This window comes from Labeo rohita, unplaced genomic scaffold (genome assembly GCF_022985175.1).
Source record: "Labeo rohita strain BAU-BD-2019 unplaced genomic scaffold, IGBB_LRoh.1.0 scaffold_171, whole genome shotgun sequence".
NCBI classification, from domain to species: domain Eukaryota; kingdom Metazoa; phylum Chordata; class Actinopteri; order Cypriniformes; family Cyprinidae; genus Labeo; species Labeo rohita.
Window position 1 is genome coordinate 99,114 of NW_026127901.1, and position 17,985 is coordinate 117,098.

The 17,985-nt window shown below is 36.0% G+C and overlaps 2 protein-coding genes across 4 annotated transcripts in view; both read right to left on the minus strand.

The window, feature by feature from the left end:
- Positions 1 to 1,718: 1,718 nt before the first annotated feature.
- Positions 1,719 to 8,200, minus strand: LOC127158792 (sialoadhesin-like). Of its 2 annotated transcripts, none has more exons than XM_051101789.1 (9): positions 8,148 to 8,200; positions 7,956 to 7,996; positions 5,739 to 6,119; positions 5,337 to 5,624; positions 4,945 to 5,238; positions 4,610 to 4,742; positions 4,348 to 4,422; positions 2,720 to 2,738; positions 1,719 to 2,593 (listed from the first exon to the last, which is right to left on the minus strand). In XM_051101789.1, exons 2-9 carry the CDS (start codon positions 7,990 to 7,992, stop codon positions 2,531 to 2,533), a joined length of 1,290 nt encoding a protein of 429 aa, XP_050957746.1. In that variant the 5' UTR covers positions 7,993 to 7,996; positions 8,148 to 8,200; the 3' UTR covers positions 1,719 to 2,530. The 2 variants fall into 2 exon arrangements, with proteins under 2 accessions (XP_050957746.1, XP_050957747.1); XM_051101790.1 differs by having other exon boundaries at positions 4,348 to 4,410; positions 8,148 to 8,189.
- Positions 8,201 to 12,454: 4,254 nt separating this feature from the next.
- Positions 12,455 to 17,985, minus strand: part of LOC127158809 (sialoadhesin-like) — a 10,203-nt gene continuing 4,672 nt past the window's right edge. Inside the window, exons 3-10 of one of the 2 annotated variants that reach the window (XM_051101808.1) lie at positions 15,076 to 15,459; positions 14,709 to 14,996; positions 14,345 to 14,638; positions 13,959 to 14,252; positions 13,739 to 13,871; positions 13,367 to 13,429; positions 13,237 to 13,255; positions 12,455 to 13,119 (exon numbers count right to left, since the gene is read on the minus strand). In XM_051101808.1, the coding sequence (XP_050957765.1) occupies positions 13,057 to 13,119; positions 13,237 to 13,255; positions 13,367 to 13,429; positions 13,739 to 13,871; positions 13,959 to 14,252; positions 14,345 to 14,638; positions 14,709 to 14,996; positions 15,076 to 15,459 (1,538 nt within the window). In that variant the 3' untranslated portion in view covers positions 12,455 to 13,056. The remainder of the gene's footprint in view (positions 13,120 to 13,236; positions 13,256 to 13,366; positions 13,430 to 13,738; positions 13,872 to 13,958; positions 14,253 to 14,344; positions 14,639 to 14,708; positions 14,997 to 15,075; positions 15,460 to 17,985) is intronic. The other variant, XM_051101809.1, reaches the window with a different exon arrangement.

A 17,985-nucleotide genomic window follows, 5' to 3' on the forward strand; every position in this document is an offset into this window, starting at 1 on the left:
TTTAGGTTCTGCAATTAAAAACACAGACATCAGTGGTTTAATTAAAATGTGAACAAGTCATCATACTGTTCAAAATGTGAAGCAAACAAACAGGAGACAACAGAAACATGTATTTTCAAAAATAACTCACATCAATCCTGAAAGAATGAAGCTCTCCTATGTCTCTGGCTTTCAACATCTACAAAAAAGTAAACATTCTTTTACTACTAGTCAAAAAAATATATAATATGGAATTATGACATTATGACCTTTACTTGCCTTATACTGTCTTTCCCTCTCTTCTGAAGAAGCTGAGGAGATCGCCTCCTCTCACACGCAGCCTTCCGTGCCGTTAACTCCAGAGCTGGTTTGAGTTCTGCAATGAAAAATATGCACATCAATTATTTAATTAAAATGTGAACAAGTAATCATACTATTTTTGCATCAAAATATTAAGTAAACAGGCAGAAGACAATGGAAACATTTATTTTCTACAAATAGCTCATATCAATCAAAAAGAATGAATCTATCCTGTCTCTGGCTTTGAACATCTACATAAAACATATTTTTATTCTTACACAAATAAATAAATAAATAAATCAAATAAAAGATAACATTAAATTATTACCTTTACTTGCCTTAAATCGCCTTTCCCTCTTTTCTAAAGCTCAGAAAAATTGCCTCCTCACACAAGTAGGTGCCTGTGGTGTTAGCCCCAAAGTTGAGTTCTGCAAAAAACGGACATCAATGGTTTAAATAAAATGTGAACAAGTCATCATACTGTTGTTGTATCAAAATGTGAAGTAAACAGGCAGAAGACAACAGAAACATGTATTTTCTAAAAATAACCCGCATTAATCCCGAAAGAATGAAGCTCTCATATGTCTCTGGCTTTCAATCTCTAAAAAATGCAACCATTCTTTTACTAATAGTCAAAAAAAGGTGATATTATATGGAATTATGACCTTTACTTGCCTTATACCGTCTTTCCGTCTCTTCTGAAGAAGCCGAGCCGATCGCCTCCTCTCACACGCGGTCTTCTGTGTCGTTAACTCCCGGCGCGGGCACAATGAAGACTCAAAGCTCAACAAGTCTGAAATATTACATGCAAAACATTACTTTTAACAATTAAAACTTAATGAGCCTTAAAATAATTAAGCTAGTCTTCATTACACGACGCCGTTTTCTTTAGGAAACTACTTTCAGTTTAATCGCGGAAAAAAAGTTTACGAATTAACATGTAAATCGGTTAACGCTCCTCTATTAACACCTAAATCTTGTGTAAATATGACATATGAAACTCACAGACGTTGTATTAAAGCTATCTCTTCCGTTCAGTAGAAGAGGCCGTTAAGACTATTTCTGAGGCGAAAACCGCGTCAGCGTATTTTACAATAAAAGCTCTTTTCCGACTTTTCCCGCGTTCCATTAAGTCTCAAAATACTCCCGGACACACATAATGAATGATGATTTTACATTTTTAATCTTTACTTACCGAAAATCGTCCTTCACTCGCTTCCATCTGCAGACGCTGAGAAAATGGCCGCTTCTCGCACTTTTTGACGTACGGTGGACACGACGTGCCTGCTCTCTCTCGAGTCCGCGTTCCTAACCCAGCACCGCTGGGTTATAAATTAAGACCAGTTTTAACCCAAAATTGGGTTAAATTAACCCAACTTTCTTACCCAGCGGTCTCAACCCAGCATTTGGGTTGAAAAAACAACCCAGCGTTTTGAGGGAGCAACTGCATAAAGACTGGCTGTCTCCCATCTAGCTCCATGTGATATTATTTTTTAGAAGCATTAATAGTCACATATTTATACATTGTGTATTAGATTTTCAGATTGGTGGAACCTTAGCCAAGCTGAGAACATTTAACTGGTTACATAAAGCTGTATTCATAAAATACATGTTTGAGTGTGATACATTTAGCACGGAATTTTATGCAGTATTGTAAGAAAAATGTAATATTTTTGTGACAAAGAAATCAAATATGTATGACTATATAATGACTAGCTATAATAGACAATATAGACATATATAATAACAACAATTAGCTCCATCATAAGAGGTTTCATAAATATACAATTTCACAATATTACAGTATATCACAAGCTGCGAGTGAAATATGGAGAAACAAGACAGAAAACAAAATCAAATCTTAAAAAGAAGAAGAAGAATAATAAGAAGAAGAAAAGACAACAAAAATTCCAAATGGAATGTCACTTAACATAATATAATTCATTCATATTTGATTTGGTAATAGAAAGTTTTGCAAAATCAATATAATTTTTATATATAATTCATATAGATAAAGTAGAGCAGTTGTTTGCTTAACCAGCATGAATAGATCTGGAATTCCAAAAAGAGATGCATGTAGTATAAAGGTATTTTAAGCAAAACATTATGTTTGAATGTGAACACTTAATATGCATGACAAATGTTTTGTTATTATTAATGAAGTTTAACATTGTTAATCTTAAAAATAATAATAATAATAATAATAATAAAATAAAATTATTGAGCCCATTTTGGTTTTATGATGTTTTCATTAGATATTTCCATACATGTTGAGTTCGTCCATGTTGGTGTATTCAGCTTCGTGATCATAAGCCTTAACATAATATTTCAAGAGAGAACGGAGAGCCAGACATTAGTCAATAGCATATTTCAAGAAAAATTTCTCATAGGATCTGAGTATGTTTTCGGCTGTGTAGCACAGAATAAATAATATACTCACAGAGCGGGACTTTGGATCACTGAGGTGCATGTGCAAAATAAAATGAGGAAAAAAATGTTGTGTTGTTACATTGAAACACCATATATATATATATATATATATAGTCATATACAGTCATGGCCAAAAATATTGGCACCCTTACAATTTTGTCAGAAAATGCAACACTTCTCTCAGGAAACTGCTCCAATTGCAAATGTTTTGGCATTCACATGCTCATTTTTTTTTATTTACACTGCAACAACACACACACAGAAAAAAAAAAAAATGGAGAAGAAAAAATTCACACAGAACTCAAAAATGGAATGGAATAGATTATTATTGGCACCTTGTCAAAATTGTAAGAAATAATTGCTTTTCAAGCATGTGATGCTCCTGTAATTTGTATTTAGACACACCTGTGGCAAGTAACAGGTGTGGGCAATATAGTAATCTGCAACCAGTTAAAATTGAGAAAAGCTGACTTAACCTTTGTGTTGTGTGTCACAACGAGCATGGACAAAAGACAGAAGTGTAAAGTTGTTCGTGGATTTGAGAGAGAAAAAAAATGTGGAAAAACATGGACAATCTCAAGGCTACAAGTCCATCTCCAGAGATCTTAATGCTCCTGTGTCCACTGTGTGCAATATCATCAAGAGGTTTACAGCCAGTGGCACTGTAGCTAAACTCCCTGGACGTGGACGGAAGAGCAAAATTAATGAAAATTACAACAAAGGATTGTTTGAATGGTGGATAAAGAACCCCAATTAACATCCAAACAAATTCAAGCTGATCTGCAGACACTATCCGTTGTCATCTGAATGAAAAGGGATGCTATGGTAGGGACGCTGGAGTTTGGCAAAACTTATGTGACAAAACCACAATGCTTCTGGGAGAACGTACTGTAGACAGATGAGACAAAAGTAGAGCTTTTTGGTAAAGGACATCATGGCACTGTTTACAGAAAAAGAAATGAGGCCTTCTAAGAAAAGAACCCTACTGAGGTTCAAAGATGTTTTGCGGTTGCTTTGCTGCTTCTGGCACTGGATGCCTTGACTGTTTGAACAGTATCATGAAATCTGATGATTACCAAAGAATTTTGGGGCACAACTACTGACGAGTGTCAGAAATCTGCGTCTCCACCAGAAGTCATGGGTCTTCCAGCAGGACAATGACATGAAACACACTTCAAAAAGCACTCAGAAATGGATACAAACAAAGCGCTGGAGAGTTCTGAAATGGCCAGCAATGAGTTCAGATCTGAATCCCATAGAACACCTGTGGAGAGGATTTCAAAACAGCAGTTGGGAGAAGGCATCCTTCAAATCTGAATGACCTGGAGCAGTTTGCAAAAGAAGAGTGGTCCAAAATTCCAGTAGAGAAGTGTAAGGAACTCGATTGATTTCAGTTATTTTTTCCAAAGGGGGTGCTACCAAATATTAAGTTAAGGGTGCCAATAATTTTGTCCAGTGCATTTTTTGGGTTCTGTGTGGAATTGTATCAGATTTGACTTTTCTTCTTTGTTTTTTTGTGTTGTTCCAACATAAACATGTGAGTGCCAAACACTGGCAACGACAACAATTTTCTGAGAGAAACGGGTTGCATTTTCTGACAGAATTGCAAGGGTATATATATATACAATTGTGCTGTACCTCTTTGGTGACGGCATTCGGGGTTTGGAGAAAGGCTTGTTTTGTGACATTGCATCTTTTGACCTGGGAACAGATCTGTATGAAAATTGTCATACCATGTCATGTCATGTGACCAATAACCATCATGAACATGCACATGTATTGTTTAATTAATGATTATTAACTTATCTCATAGGGTAAATATTCTACCTCTAAAGGGTTCAACTCACAAAAACGTTCAGGAATGTCTGGTCTAGAAACATAGGTCTACACAAAAAGTTACCTTTGTCGCTTCTTGTATATGATGACTCCGGCAATTATGCAAGCGAGGAGGAACGCAAGTGAGGGCGTTAGGATGTAAAGACCAATAGTCTTCAGTTCAGCAAGCACTGGGTCTGCTTTATTATGGAAAATGGCTAAAAAACATTAATGATTATTATTAGCAAAATGTTCATAACTGATCTAAAAGGCAAGACACTCATGAAAGTATGAGCTGCATGGGAAAAAACAAAGCACATGCTTCTAATCTGGATTGAAGTTTTAGAGCACAAGATAATCAGTAGAAAACCATATGAATGAGACAAGAATGAGACAAAAGGATGCCACTAAATTACTCACATTGCACATTTAAGACAACTGATGCCATAATGTCTCTTCCAGAAAAACTTGCAGTGCAGACCAATTTCTTCCCATGGTCTTCTTTTGCACCCAGAAAGGTTATGTTGGAATAGGCGGCCTGATTTAAACCAGAAATTTTATTGCTCCACTCTGAAACCTGCATGTTTTCATAGTTCCATGTGATGGCTGAATGCTCATTCTGGCAGGAATGGTAGACACTACAAATGAAGTTCTTTGCGACGCCCTCTGTGACATCCGCCAGTTCAGGCTCAATCGTTATATTATGATGAACACCTGAAATTTAACTGGAATGTTGTAATAGGTCCAACTGTGGCATTTAAAGTGATCTTATAGTTAATGGCACATAAAGCAGCTTATATTTGTTTACTCACAAAGTGAACTTGCATTTCGTGCAGCTGTCACTGTTATGCCACCATAATGTGTTATTGAACACCAAATAGTCAAATATTCTGCCTTTACAACACCCGTGCGTGTCAGAGTGATTTTCCACAGGCCGTCTTTAATTTGCTCATTGTCTATTTGATCAGTTCCTTCTATACCGTTTAGAGTGATGTTTGGTTTGCTGTATGGACACGTGTGCAGAGTTGAACATACTACTGTGATGGTGTCACCTGTCCTTTCACCTCCATAAATGAGGATGCTGGGCTGCTGTGGACTATCTACAAATAGCAGAAGTCAAAATTGACAGTGTCTACAAATGTCACATTTAGGCAACACACTCTCATTACTAGTTCATGAGTCAAGCAAATTTGAAGAACAAAGTATTCACATACCATCAACTTGAATTGTAGAGGTGACTTCATAAAATTTGTATGTGCCCTTTCCAACATTTTCAGGGTCAATCCATGCATATAATTTCTCTCCATGATGAGACGGTTCCAGGTTTTGTATCAGCAGACTGCAATTCCCACTTGATGGATCACCATATAAATCAGTTTTCCCTCTAAACTTCTCAATGACATCGTTTGGATGCAAAGGATCATAAACTAAAGGATAACCACTAGAGTACTGATACCACACAATTCTACGTGGATTTTTGGGTGTGTATGATGTGTAGCTGAAAGAACATGGGATAACCAGACAGGAACCTTTGAGGCCGTGAATGTGTTTTGGCATTCTCACTTCCCATCCCAAAGCAACATACAGCAGAACACCTGTGGGAATAAGTTGGAGTCATTAATGGCTGTGTGTTCATTTAGTCTGGAAATTTTAGCATTTCATTTGCCTCAATTGTTTTTGGTAAATCAGTTGCAAAACATAATGGACATGTTTCAATCATCTTTCTATATTGTCATTAAAAATAAGTTTATATATATATATTTTTAATTAGTTTTCTTAATCTGAGTGGTACAAGACTTGGCTACTTTTCCTAAGATTGGACTTAAAAAATGGACTTGATACAACAAAATTGGTAAAAAAAACAAACAAAAAAATCTCAATTTGTTCTTCGTGGACAAAAGTGAGCACCCATAGGAAATGTATGGGAAATACAAAATTTGTCCAATAAAAATCAATAAATCCAGCACAATGCAGGTCATACTTACACATAAATTAAGGTACTGTACAACATTCTCACCTTTCTGGCCAACATTCACACTCACACATTCCCACATACAAAGCATACAGTGCTTATAACACAGTGGTTTTTTAATTTTTTAATTTTGTAGAATAAAAACAGTCACTCACACATACAAAACCAAAAAACTGAATGAGGCAATGACTGAACTTTTCACACGCACACACACACACACACACACACACACACACACACACACACACACACACACACACACAAACACACACTTTAAACAGATCAAAGTCCTACTGCAAGATTTGCTGATGATTTCAAAGATTCTTACCATATTCTTAGCATTTTACTTTTTTTGAGTTGTTGAAATTATATATATATATATATTAAATAAATAAAAGATTGCTCTGTCTTGTACTTTGTTTTTTCCTAATAGCATGGTCGGATTTGTCTGTAAGCACATTTTAGTATCACTGTAAATTTTTTTGTAAAACTAGTTTTAACATGATAAAATCTAAAACAAAGAGGTTAAGTTCGTTACAACAATGGTTTATAGATTTCAGCCTATATGCAGCCATTGAGTACTATAGCCATATAATGTCTGTTGATATTTTTGATATTTTTATACCATCATATATCTACAGACGTCACCAAAGTCACCAACATGTTAGGTTTTGGCTGTTTGAACTTACTGTGTAATTTACTTTGTGCCATTAAAACATCCTGCAAGTTTCACAACTTAAAACTCTGCTTTATAAACAAGGAATTTATTCAATCAAACTCCAAAAATGGCTCATTTGCATATGATGTGACGAGTGAACCATCCCAACATGCTGTCCCTTACTACAACATTAATGTAAAAGCTTGGGATAACATTACAAAATTGTAATTTCATGAATTAATAAAGAACCACTTTCAATATTTAAGCATCTCTCCTCTAAAGTGGACTAATTTCTTTCACTGTCCCTCTCTTTGTCACACATACAAACATACATCACACACAGAAACACACACACAGGCACTTATAAAATCAGTTACAGTCAGTAAATTTGCCTAATTTGACTTAAAAAAGTAAAACTGATTACCTGGTTAACTGCTAGTTAATGAAACTAATTCGTAAGGACACATTCCTAACATAGTGGCTATGTTTATGCAATTGGTTCCAGTTCAGTAAACTTTTAGTTAACAGAAGTAGGCTATTATTAAATTGCATTGTCTTGATTTTTATTTATTTATTTACTATGGTGACCCATACTCAGAATTTGTGCTTCGCATTTCACCCATCCAAGTGCACACACACACACACACACAGAGCGGTGGCAGCCAGCCCAGGGAGCAGTTTGGGGGTTTGGTTGCTCAATTCATGTAAATTTGTTTAATTATATTAATAAATGTATATAAACATGTATTGTGAGAGAACATGCCCAAAAACATGTCTAAAAGTGGAAAACACACACTGTACCTTGGAAAAGTAAATGAAGTAGAAGTGGTGCTTTCATGTTCCTGGTTTAATACACAAACAAAAACCAAAGCTAAATGTCAATATTACATTTTTTGCACAGTTTATCACTTAAATTGTCAGATTTCATAGTATTTTTTTAGCACTTTAACAGCACTTTTAAAGCACTTTGTAAAAAACCTTTTTCATTCTTACCTTCTCTGTAGTCCTCTATATAGGAATGGACAAGAACCTTTTACCAAGAAGAGAAAAATAAGAGAAGTGAGAGAAAAGAGAAGTGTAATTGTCACAAAACTCAGAACGTTGCTGTGAGTTCCACCAGAGTTCCTTGGTCTAATCACACCAGTCTGCGTGTTTTGTGACACTTACATCAAAAATAGTATTTCCTGATAAGAACACCAGCATTTGTGACTCTGACAAGACCCTCTTATCAGGAAATGAGGTTTTAAGATCTTTAAAGGGCTGCTATTATGCTTTTTCACTTTTTGAATTTTAGTCAGTGTGTGGTGTGTATCTTTGGGCATAAAAAAGATCTACAAAGTTACAAATCTCAAAATCCACTCCAAAAGGAGATATTTCGTGTTTAAAAAATCTCTTTCAAAGAACTACAACTAACAGCTCCTTTGGACTACAGCGTTTGTTTTCCGCATGCAATGATGCCACAATGCGGCCCATTAGAATATCATAAAATTAAATCTCGCCTATGGAAATTCGAATTGTTGTGGGGGATTAGCCAAACTTCAGTGATGGTGCGCGGCGGGAATAAGCACAAGCACTGACTAGACTTACCGTTAGTTTTTAATAAAATGCATAAACTTGCACTAGAATAGGCTAGGCTGATCAGTAATGATGCTCTTTGATAATGTTAGGCTGCTTTTAGCCTTATGCTTGAGCTGGTTTCGGGCAATGAAACTAAGTATGTAAAATAATTAAATAAATTAGCACGATAATATCATGTATCGGTGATCTTGCAGGCTAAGGATAGGACCCAACACTACTGTAGCGTATTATTTACTCACTCTCCATGCATCCTAGGTGTATATGACTTCCTTCTTTCAGACAAATGCAATCAGAGTCTAATAAAGTCTAATAAAGTGCATCCATCCATAGTAAAAAGTGCCTTACACGGCTCCTGGGGGTCTCCTGTAGCGAATCGATGCGTTTTTGTAAGAAAAATATCCATATTTAAAACGTAAGATTCATTATTAATCTTGCTTGCACTAACTGCTTTGACAAGGGGTGTGGCAGTACTGAAACACTGTCTAAGCTGTTCGCCAATCGCAAGGCACTGGGATAGTTAACCAGTCATAACACATTTCCTTTTTTCGGAAGACAGGCCTTCATTAAACCCGGAACTAATCGAGCCTTTAGTGCCAGCCTGGGAGAAAGGTATTGTAATAATGTAAATTATATGAAAAATAATGCGTTTTTCGAACCACCAAGCATGAAAGCATGTTCTAGTACACCCCCAAAACAAAATCAAGACTTTGAAAAAAATAGCATAATAGGACCCCTTTAAAATACACAAGTGGTAAATTTAAAAACAAAGTACAAAACTCTAAACTGAACTTAAATACAGCACAGCTAGTCATCGCTGTCTGATGTTATTGTGCCCGATTAGGATCATACATTTTCTTTTTTACAATCACTGTTACACAATCTGTTAATTAATTAGTAATATACTTTGTGATGGTGTGTGTATTTGTTTTGTCCCTTTTTTATTCTTGGTTGTTTTTGTGCTGTTGTCAGGAGAGGTGGCAGGAGAGATGTGGAACACCTGGTCCAAATTATAAGGTGTGCAAATATAAGTGTTTTTTTGTACCCAGGTAATTTCCAGGTGGTCCTTTTATTTTGTTACCTCATCGGCGTTTATTTAGTGTATTCTGTAATAAACTTCATTCATTATGACTAATTTTGGTTTTGGATATCCCTTTCTTGTTGTGGCCATGAGCCGACTGTAACAACTGTAAATACCCTTAATGACAGTCTGAGAACAAACAAATCTGCATTAATATATACAGCAACACAGTTTACTGTTTGTGACATTATATTCTGCAGAAATTAATGGTTTCCTGATTAAATATTCTCACAGTATGTAATAAATGATTGTAATTGACCTTTGAGCAATCACACAGTGTTGGTTTCTGTCTGTCACTGCAACGGTTGGCAGCTACAAAAAGATACTGGTGTCATTAACACCTACCATGCACTTCAGTCTAGCAATGTCTGGAACAAATGCAGATTAGTTATGGGTGATATAAAAATGTGTAAAAACATTTTCAACTGTGTGGGGAATAACCCCCTCTCACAATATCTCTTTGGGCCCAAAACCGGAAATGCCATTTTCGGTCGATAATTTTCGGCGGCCGAAAATTCGGTGCTTCCCTAGTTTTTATTAAGTCTGGTGAGCAAATCTATAGTAATGTAATTAAATACAGTATGTGCTGCACAAAAACATTTAGCCATACTTGCAAATACGGTGGGCTCGTTCAAATTTACTTTTAGAACGACACGTAAAAATGCGCATCATTAACCAGCCAAATCATGACAAATAGTCACATATCAATAAAAGGCTAATATTGAATCAAATTTCATGTTCTTTGCAGATAATTCATTACAATGACATAAAATACTTAATAAAATATATACTTAATAAAAACATGATTTGTGAAAACCACATCTCCCAACGTTCCATGCTCAGTCATTGCGTCATTGAGCTTCGCCTCTGTTATTGTTTGGGAAAATGCGACCTCTAGCGGCAAAAAAATTTACATATTGCGCCTTTAAACAAGAAGACCGCCTATTTTCACTTTCCAGACTAGCGGACTAGCTTTGCTGTGGAAAAAGCGCATATGGCATGTTGAACGCACAAAACACACCAACATACTGGTAAGAACTTAAAAAAGCAAATATAAGCAATAAATGTTGGCGTACGGGAGCGCGGGGCACAACCTAACACTTTTTGAATTTCAAAGTGTGTGTAAATCCACCTGGGGTTCAGAGTATATATATTTTTTATCCACGTTAATTTCACACTTGTCTAGAACGAATATGCTGCTTTGTTTTAGAAATACAGTGTATACGTTTTTCGTTATTTACCTCAAAAGAAAGGAAGTGAAAAGTGACAACATGCCCCGTATGTGGGTACATTGTAACATGTGAGGGGCACGTTGTAACATGACCATATGACAGCTTAAAATGTTATCTGATGGAATGAAGAAAATATACATGACAAACTAAAATATTTTGTCAATAAAATAAAATGATTAACTTTTTCGAATAAAATAATGGCGTTTTTTTTTAATTAAAAAAAAATATCTCACAATGAACAGATCGAAAAACAGCTATACAATATAGTTAAAACAATGTGCGCAAAAAGATGAAACACATTCAGACATTCAGAAAAACACTTCTCTCCCTCCAAACACAGCTCTCATAGAACACGAGACACATAAACGAGCCATGCTTTACATTTCTTGAAATAATAATTTCTCAACATTAAATATCGATTGTCAGTCTTTATTCTCCTGTTTCTTGTGGTTTCTTTTTAAAATGGAATATAAACTGGTTAGTGTCTTCTGCTGGCTTGCCAAGCATTAATAAACTGATAAATAACAGATTGGCGATTAAAATAATAGCAGATTTGTCTCATTTTAAATTAATACTAAAAACTGAGATGAAAAATTTTCTTCAGACAGAAAGTTACTTCTACTGGTTAAAAAAATAGTTATATATTTATATACAGCGATATCTTCAAAATGCTTTTGAATTTTGGTAAATACGGTAAATTTGGTTATGCTGGTGTGTGTGGAAATATTTAAACCACGTGTGTTACAATTAACTCCGCGTCAGTTTGTGCCCCGTGCACCCATATGTTATTACACTGGCGTTGGACAAATACAAAATACTAAAAGAATAAAACTGTGAACATCAGTGTAGTCAACAACAAACGCGTTATTTTCCAGGAATTAGGTGTAATACAGCATTATTAGGAAAAGATGCTTTACCGGTGATTTCAAATATGTTTACACAGCTCCCTCTGTAGTTCAAACTCTGTCAGAAAATAAAGCCGAAAGTCATGATTGAGTGCACTCTGAGCGTCCACTGCGCTCAGTCAGTCTCTATGGAAATCGAAACAGAAACCAAAACTTGATCAAAAACGTAAGTAATTTTTCCCCGTTACGCCATTAAAATGAAATCCAAAAGAACCTCACTTAAAAAGTATAAATCCCACATACACAAGAATGTTTGTGTATTATTTTAACGTTGATGTGGGACTGATGTAACCCAGTGTAATAGAGATGAATGCTTTTGTTATGGTTATGCATATTTTATGTGCCTTATAGGTAAAATTTAAGATTGCCTGTGTTTGGTTGTAAACTTTGGTTTACAACTTTTTGTTTGTTTGTTTGTTTTTGTGTGTGTGTGCGTGTAGAGATGTAATGTAAGACGCATAAATTCATGTTAAAGTGAATACAAACTACAGAGTCAAAAAACAGACTTTGTATTTATTTACATTTTAATCATAACATTTCATCGAAAGGTATTAACATGAACTGAGTGAAGCTGGAAAAATAATTATGTGTCATAGGCATACCTCTGTTCAAATTATGTTTGTGCTCTTCCATATCATGACATGTCTAAAAATGAGACACTGGCCATAATGACATAATTTAATTTACACTGTATGTCCAGTTTTTATGATTTCTTGACTAGCAGGTGGCACTGTCTCTATACTGCTCAAAGTACTCCCAGGATGGTGATGACATGGACAAATTTTTGTTCTAATACCTTAAGCATTTCTAAAAAAACAGCCTCACTTTCTGTTTGGTATGTCTCTTGTCTGAGCATAACAATATGATTCAATTACATTTAATAGTGAGGTACAAAAGTAGTGAAAAATTTGTAAAACTCTACATAATTTACATATATAATTTATAAACATAAATCAGAGCTGTTGGTAAACCAACCTGAATAGATTTGGAATTCTAAGAAGAGATGCAGATATGCATAACAAATGTTTCGTTATTATTATTAAAGCCAAATTTTGTTAATCTTTTCAAAAAACATTGCATTGAGGCATTTTGCTTTGACGTTGTTTTCATCAGATATTTCCATACATGTTGAGTTCGTCCATGTTGGTGTATTCAGCTTCATAATCATTGTCCTTAATAGAATATATCAAGAAAGAACAGAGAACCAGACATCAACATATTTCAATAAGAATTTCTCATAGGATCTGAGTGTTTTCTGCACTTTAACAAAGAGTAAATAATATACTCACGGAGGAAGATTTTGGATCACTGAAGAACATGAGGGAAAAATAAAAAAAATTGTGGTTATTCCCTTTATCTACTATAAATATCTGATGAAAACAACATCATCTGATTTATATGGGTTCAAATGTGCTTTACCTCTTTGGTGATGGCATGCAAGGCTTAGAGAAAGACTTGTTTCCTGACATTGCATCTTTTGACCTGGGAACAGATGTCATGTTTAAGAAAGGAAGGTGACACTATGAGTTTCACAATTGGTAACTTTTTTCTCTTTTGTTTAATTTACACTTAGTTTATTTTATTTCCAATTTGACCTCCATATTAATGTTTTTCATTGCTGACAGCTCCACATCAACATGATTTCTGCATGTTGACTAAAAGTGATAAACATCACTGCAGCATATCAATGTGACTTCTCAAAGATATTGAAACCTATATTAAATTATAACTTTTAAAAGAAGGTACAGAAAATCAGATGATTAAATATTAAATAATCAAGCAGCAAAGGACCTCTGTCGCTTCTTGTATATGATGACTCCAGCAAGTATACAAGTGATGAGGAACACAAGTGAGGGTGTTAGGATATAAAGACCAATAGTCTTCAGTCCAGTGAGCACTGGGTCTGCTTCATTATGGGAAAGGGCTAAAAGGATGAATCATTATTATTAGCACACAACTGATAATATCATAACTGCTGATGGATGAGACAAGATGCTAATAAATCACTCACAATGCACATTTAAGTCAACAGATGCCGTAACATCCCTTTCAGAAAATTTTGCAGTACATATCAATTTCTTCCCATGATCTTCTTTTGCACCCAGAAAGGTTATGTTGGAATAGGTGACCTGATTTAAACCAGAAAGTGTTTTGTTCCCCTTTGTGACCTGCATGTTCTCAAAGTTCCATGTGATGCTTGGGTTCTCTTTCTGGCAGGAATGGTAGACGCTACAAATGAAGTTCTTTGCGACACCCTCTGTGACATCTGCCAGTTCAGGCTCAATTGATATGTTATGATGAACACCTGAAATTGAACTGAGCTCTTGTAAAAGTCCTCAATGTGACATTTAAACTTACAGTGCACAAATCAGTTTAAATTTGTTTGAGCTTACTCACATTGTACATGTAAAACAACAGAGGTTGTAATGGTTCCTCCAGAAAAATTTGCAGTGCAAATCAATTTCTTCCCATCATCTTTGTTTGCACCTAGAAAGGTTATGTTGGAGTAGGTGACCTGATTTAAACTGGAGAGTTTTTTGTTCCCCTTTGTGTCTTGCATGTTCTCATAGTTCCATGTGATGGTTGGATTCTCATTCTGGCAGGAATGGTAGACGCTACAAATAAAGTTCTTTGCGACACCCTCTGTGACATCTCCCAGTTCAGGCTCAATCATTATTTTATGATGAACACCTGAAATTAAACTAAAATCTTAGATGATAGCTAATATCACACAAAGCCATTCATGATTGTGTTTACTCACATTGTGCACTCTTGTTTTTAGTAGCTGTCACTGTTATGCCACCATGATGTGTTGCTGAACACTCAATAGTTGAGTTTTCCGCCTTTATGACACCTGTACGTGTCAGAGTGGTTTGCCACAGGCCGTCTTTAAAAGACTCATCCTTTATTGTATCAGATCCTTCTATACCATTCAGAGTGATGTTTGGCTTGCTGTATGGGCACGTGTGGAAAGTTGAACATGCTACTGTGATGTTGTCACCAGTCCTTTCACCTCCATAAAGATTGATGCTGGGCTGCTGTGGGCTTGCTACAAACAGCAGAAATGTCAATATTAAGAAACTAGATAGGAAGTCAAGCAAATTTTGAAAAACAAAGTATTTACGTACCATCAACTTGAATTGTAGAGGTGACATCATAAAATTTGTAGGTGCGCCATCCAACATTTTCAGGGTCAATCCATGCATATATTTTCTCTCCATTGTGGGACAGTTCCAGGTTTTTGATCAGCAGACTGCAATCCCTACTTGATGGGTCACCATATAAATCAGTTTTCCCTCTGAACTTTTTAATGACATCATTTGGAGACCTTGGATCATAAACTAGAGGATAACCACTAGAGACCCACTGATACCACACAACTCTTCGTGGGTTTGCAGGTGGGTATGCTGTGTAGTTAAAAGAACATGGTATAACCAGACAGGAACCTTTGAGGCCGTGAATGTCTTTTGGCATTCTCACTTTCCATCCCAGAGCAACATACAGCAGAACACCTGTGGGACAAAAGTAAGAGTCATTAATGACTGGTATTTTTAGCATTTCGTTTGCCTATTTTCTGTTGTTTTCTGTTAGTGTAGGACACCATAGCACACTAAACTTAGTTTACAAGTGTCAGTAGATTCAGCTCTTTATGGCTGCTATAAACATGGAGTGTAAAGATGTATGGCTAGCAGTTATATTCAGATTAAAAGTTAAATCTTGCTATTGTTAATCTGGTCTTTTGATTAAAAAAAAGAGATAAATTGTATGAAAAGGTCTGTGATTAAATAAATTTGATATTAAGGAAGCAAGCGGAATATGTTTACAGTTTTTAGATGGACACACACTATAATTTCAATAAAATGTATCATACTAATGTACTACGGAAGACCTGCCCACCTTATTTTTCCTGTAAGAGCGAGAGTGGCCATTTTTTAATGGGTCTGGTTTCCAGTCTCTTTTTGCTGCTTGATATTGCAAATTTGTGTGTCTTATCATATAAACACTTTTACCATTTACTGCACGTTGTCATTCTTTCTGATATTTCCCTATAGCGGCTAATTGACTGGAAATCTTGCCAACAGGCTTACTTCTGCATTGAAGAATAAAGTGGATAAGAAGCCAAACAATTGGATTTTTTGTTTTTGTTTTTTGTAATTACTTATTGTATTTTGGTCTCAACATAACTGCAACCAATTTCTGTCTATCTAATCTTTATTGGTAGATGACCTGGGTGTTGTAGTTTTTAGAGAGCCTCCATCGTAGTCTGTAGTCCTTTACCACCACCACTTTTGAGGTGACATATCTTTGACAACATACACTCTAAAAAGTGCTGGGTTATTTTTGTAAACACGTTGTTGGGTTAATTGTGCTGGGTCAAAATTCTGGGTTGTTTGAGGTACTGTAAACACACAGTTGGGTTGATCATGCTGGGTCAAATGGACACTAGGGGTTCTTTCACCACTGAACAGGCGGGTTGGGTTATTTTAACCCAACCGGTTTGTTTATTTATTTTTCCACTTCATCGAACTTTCTGGATTCCTCACTCGTCTCCTCGTCAGGCGGTCATGCGATGCGAAGCTTCGAAAAGACTCGTTTCTCCCAAGGATACAACTCCGACCAAAAACTAACAATGAAATGAATTGTTCTAGCTATTAGGCTGTGTTTTATAACGTATACACCTACCGCAACCATAAACGTAGCCGTTACTATAACAAAAGAGTATTATTGTTGTACAGTGTGACAAAAATAACGTTAGACTTATGTGCGCATGCCCAGTAGCAAGAGCTGCGTTCTAATGATGGGTCGTTCTTGAACGATTCGTTCATTTTGAACGAATCTTTAATGTGACTCGGGCCGAACGAGTCGTATCGGGGAGTGATTCGTTCAGTTGCGCATGTACAACATCCTATTAGGTTCTGTACTGGAATTAGTTCACCTGTTTCGAGTCTTCGGATTTTTAGAGTCGTTCGTTCATCTTATGGGGCTGTCACGTGATGAACGAACGACTCAAACCCGAAAACTTGTCAGATAAGAGGTGAGGTGAGCTAATCATAGACTAAAGACCCAGGTAAACAATGAATTAATCTTTTCTGTTTCTTATAGCATTATAGTTTTGTTTTGTTTGAAGTGTGATCAACGTTTGTGTAAGCAGTAGATGTGTTAGGGAGGTAACAGGTAACATTTTAAATTATATTTTGCTAAAATGAACGAAATGACTCGAAAAAAGATTCGTTCATTTTGCTGAACGAGACTCAAAGGTCCGAGTCGGTAAAATGATCCGAACTTCCCATCACTACTGTATTCTTTCTAGCCAACACCTACGTGGTCACGCGGTGACGTATCGATCTGCTATTGGTCACACGGTTTCACGTGATACGAATTGGAGGTCGGAGTTCAAGAAGCTTTAAATGTGCAATGCAGCGAAACGCCAAACTTTTGCACGCGTTTGCTTTTCTGAATGGAAGTCAGTGCGAAGAAAAGTGGTATTGACTGGGAGAATCTCCTCTCCACCGCACGCTACACGATGATCATAGAGAAGAGAAGAAATACGCCCGAATCAACGCTGTAAACGAGCGATTAAGCGATGCGGCTACTAACATGAGTACACAAAGCCATGTGCGATTGTGTCTACTAGAGGCCACAACTCACGGATTCGCGGATTTGATGGAAGAAGAAGAGTCAGCAGCTCCTGTCTTGTGGTGAGTGAGAAAATGTAATGTTAAACAACAACCGCGACAAAAGTAGTAACCTTAGTTGTGGTAACCTCTGTTAAATTGCTGCGTGACCAAATACCGACGTAACCTGAAGGGCTAAATTAGTTTTAAAACGCCGTAAATAACGCTGTTTGACAAATTTCAAAAAAAAAAAAACTAGTATGATGCAAAATAAAAAAAAAATAAAAAAAAATTGAATAACACCATTTATGGGGTAAAGAGCGCTGCTTCTGTCGGCACTTTCTATCGTTTAAAATACCGTAAATGACAATTTTTAAATAAAACTAGTAAAATACAAAATAAATTCATTTAAGTTGCACCATT

What these genes read in the sequence shown, in the direction of transcription:
- LOC127158792 (XM_051101789.1), bottom strand. Translation starts at nt 7,992, where the DNA reads ATGAAAGCACCACTTCTACTTCATTTACTTTTCCAAG. An exon ending in ACTTCATTTACTTTTCCAAG is followed by an intron (nt 6,120 to 7,955) that starts GTACAGTGTGTG and finishes TTATTCCCACAG; the next exon opens with GTGTTCTGCTGTATGTTGCT. An exon ending in AGTTGTCTTAAATGTGCAAT is followed by an intron (nt 4,743 to 4,944) that starts GTGAGTAATTTA and finishes AATGTTTTTTAG; the next exon opens with CCATTTTCCATAATAAAGCA.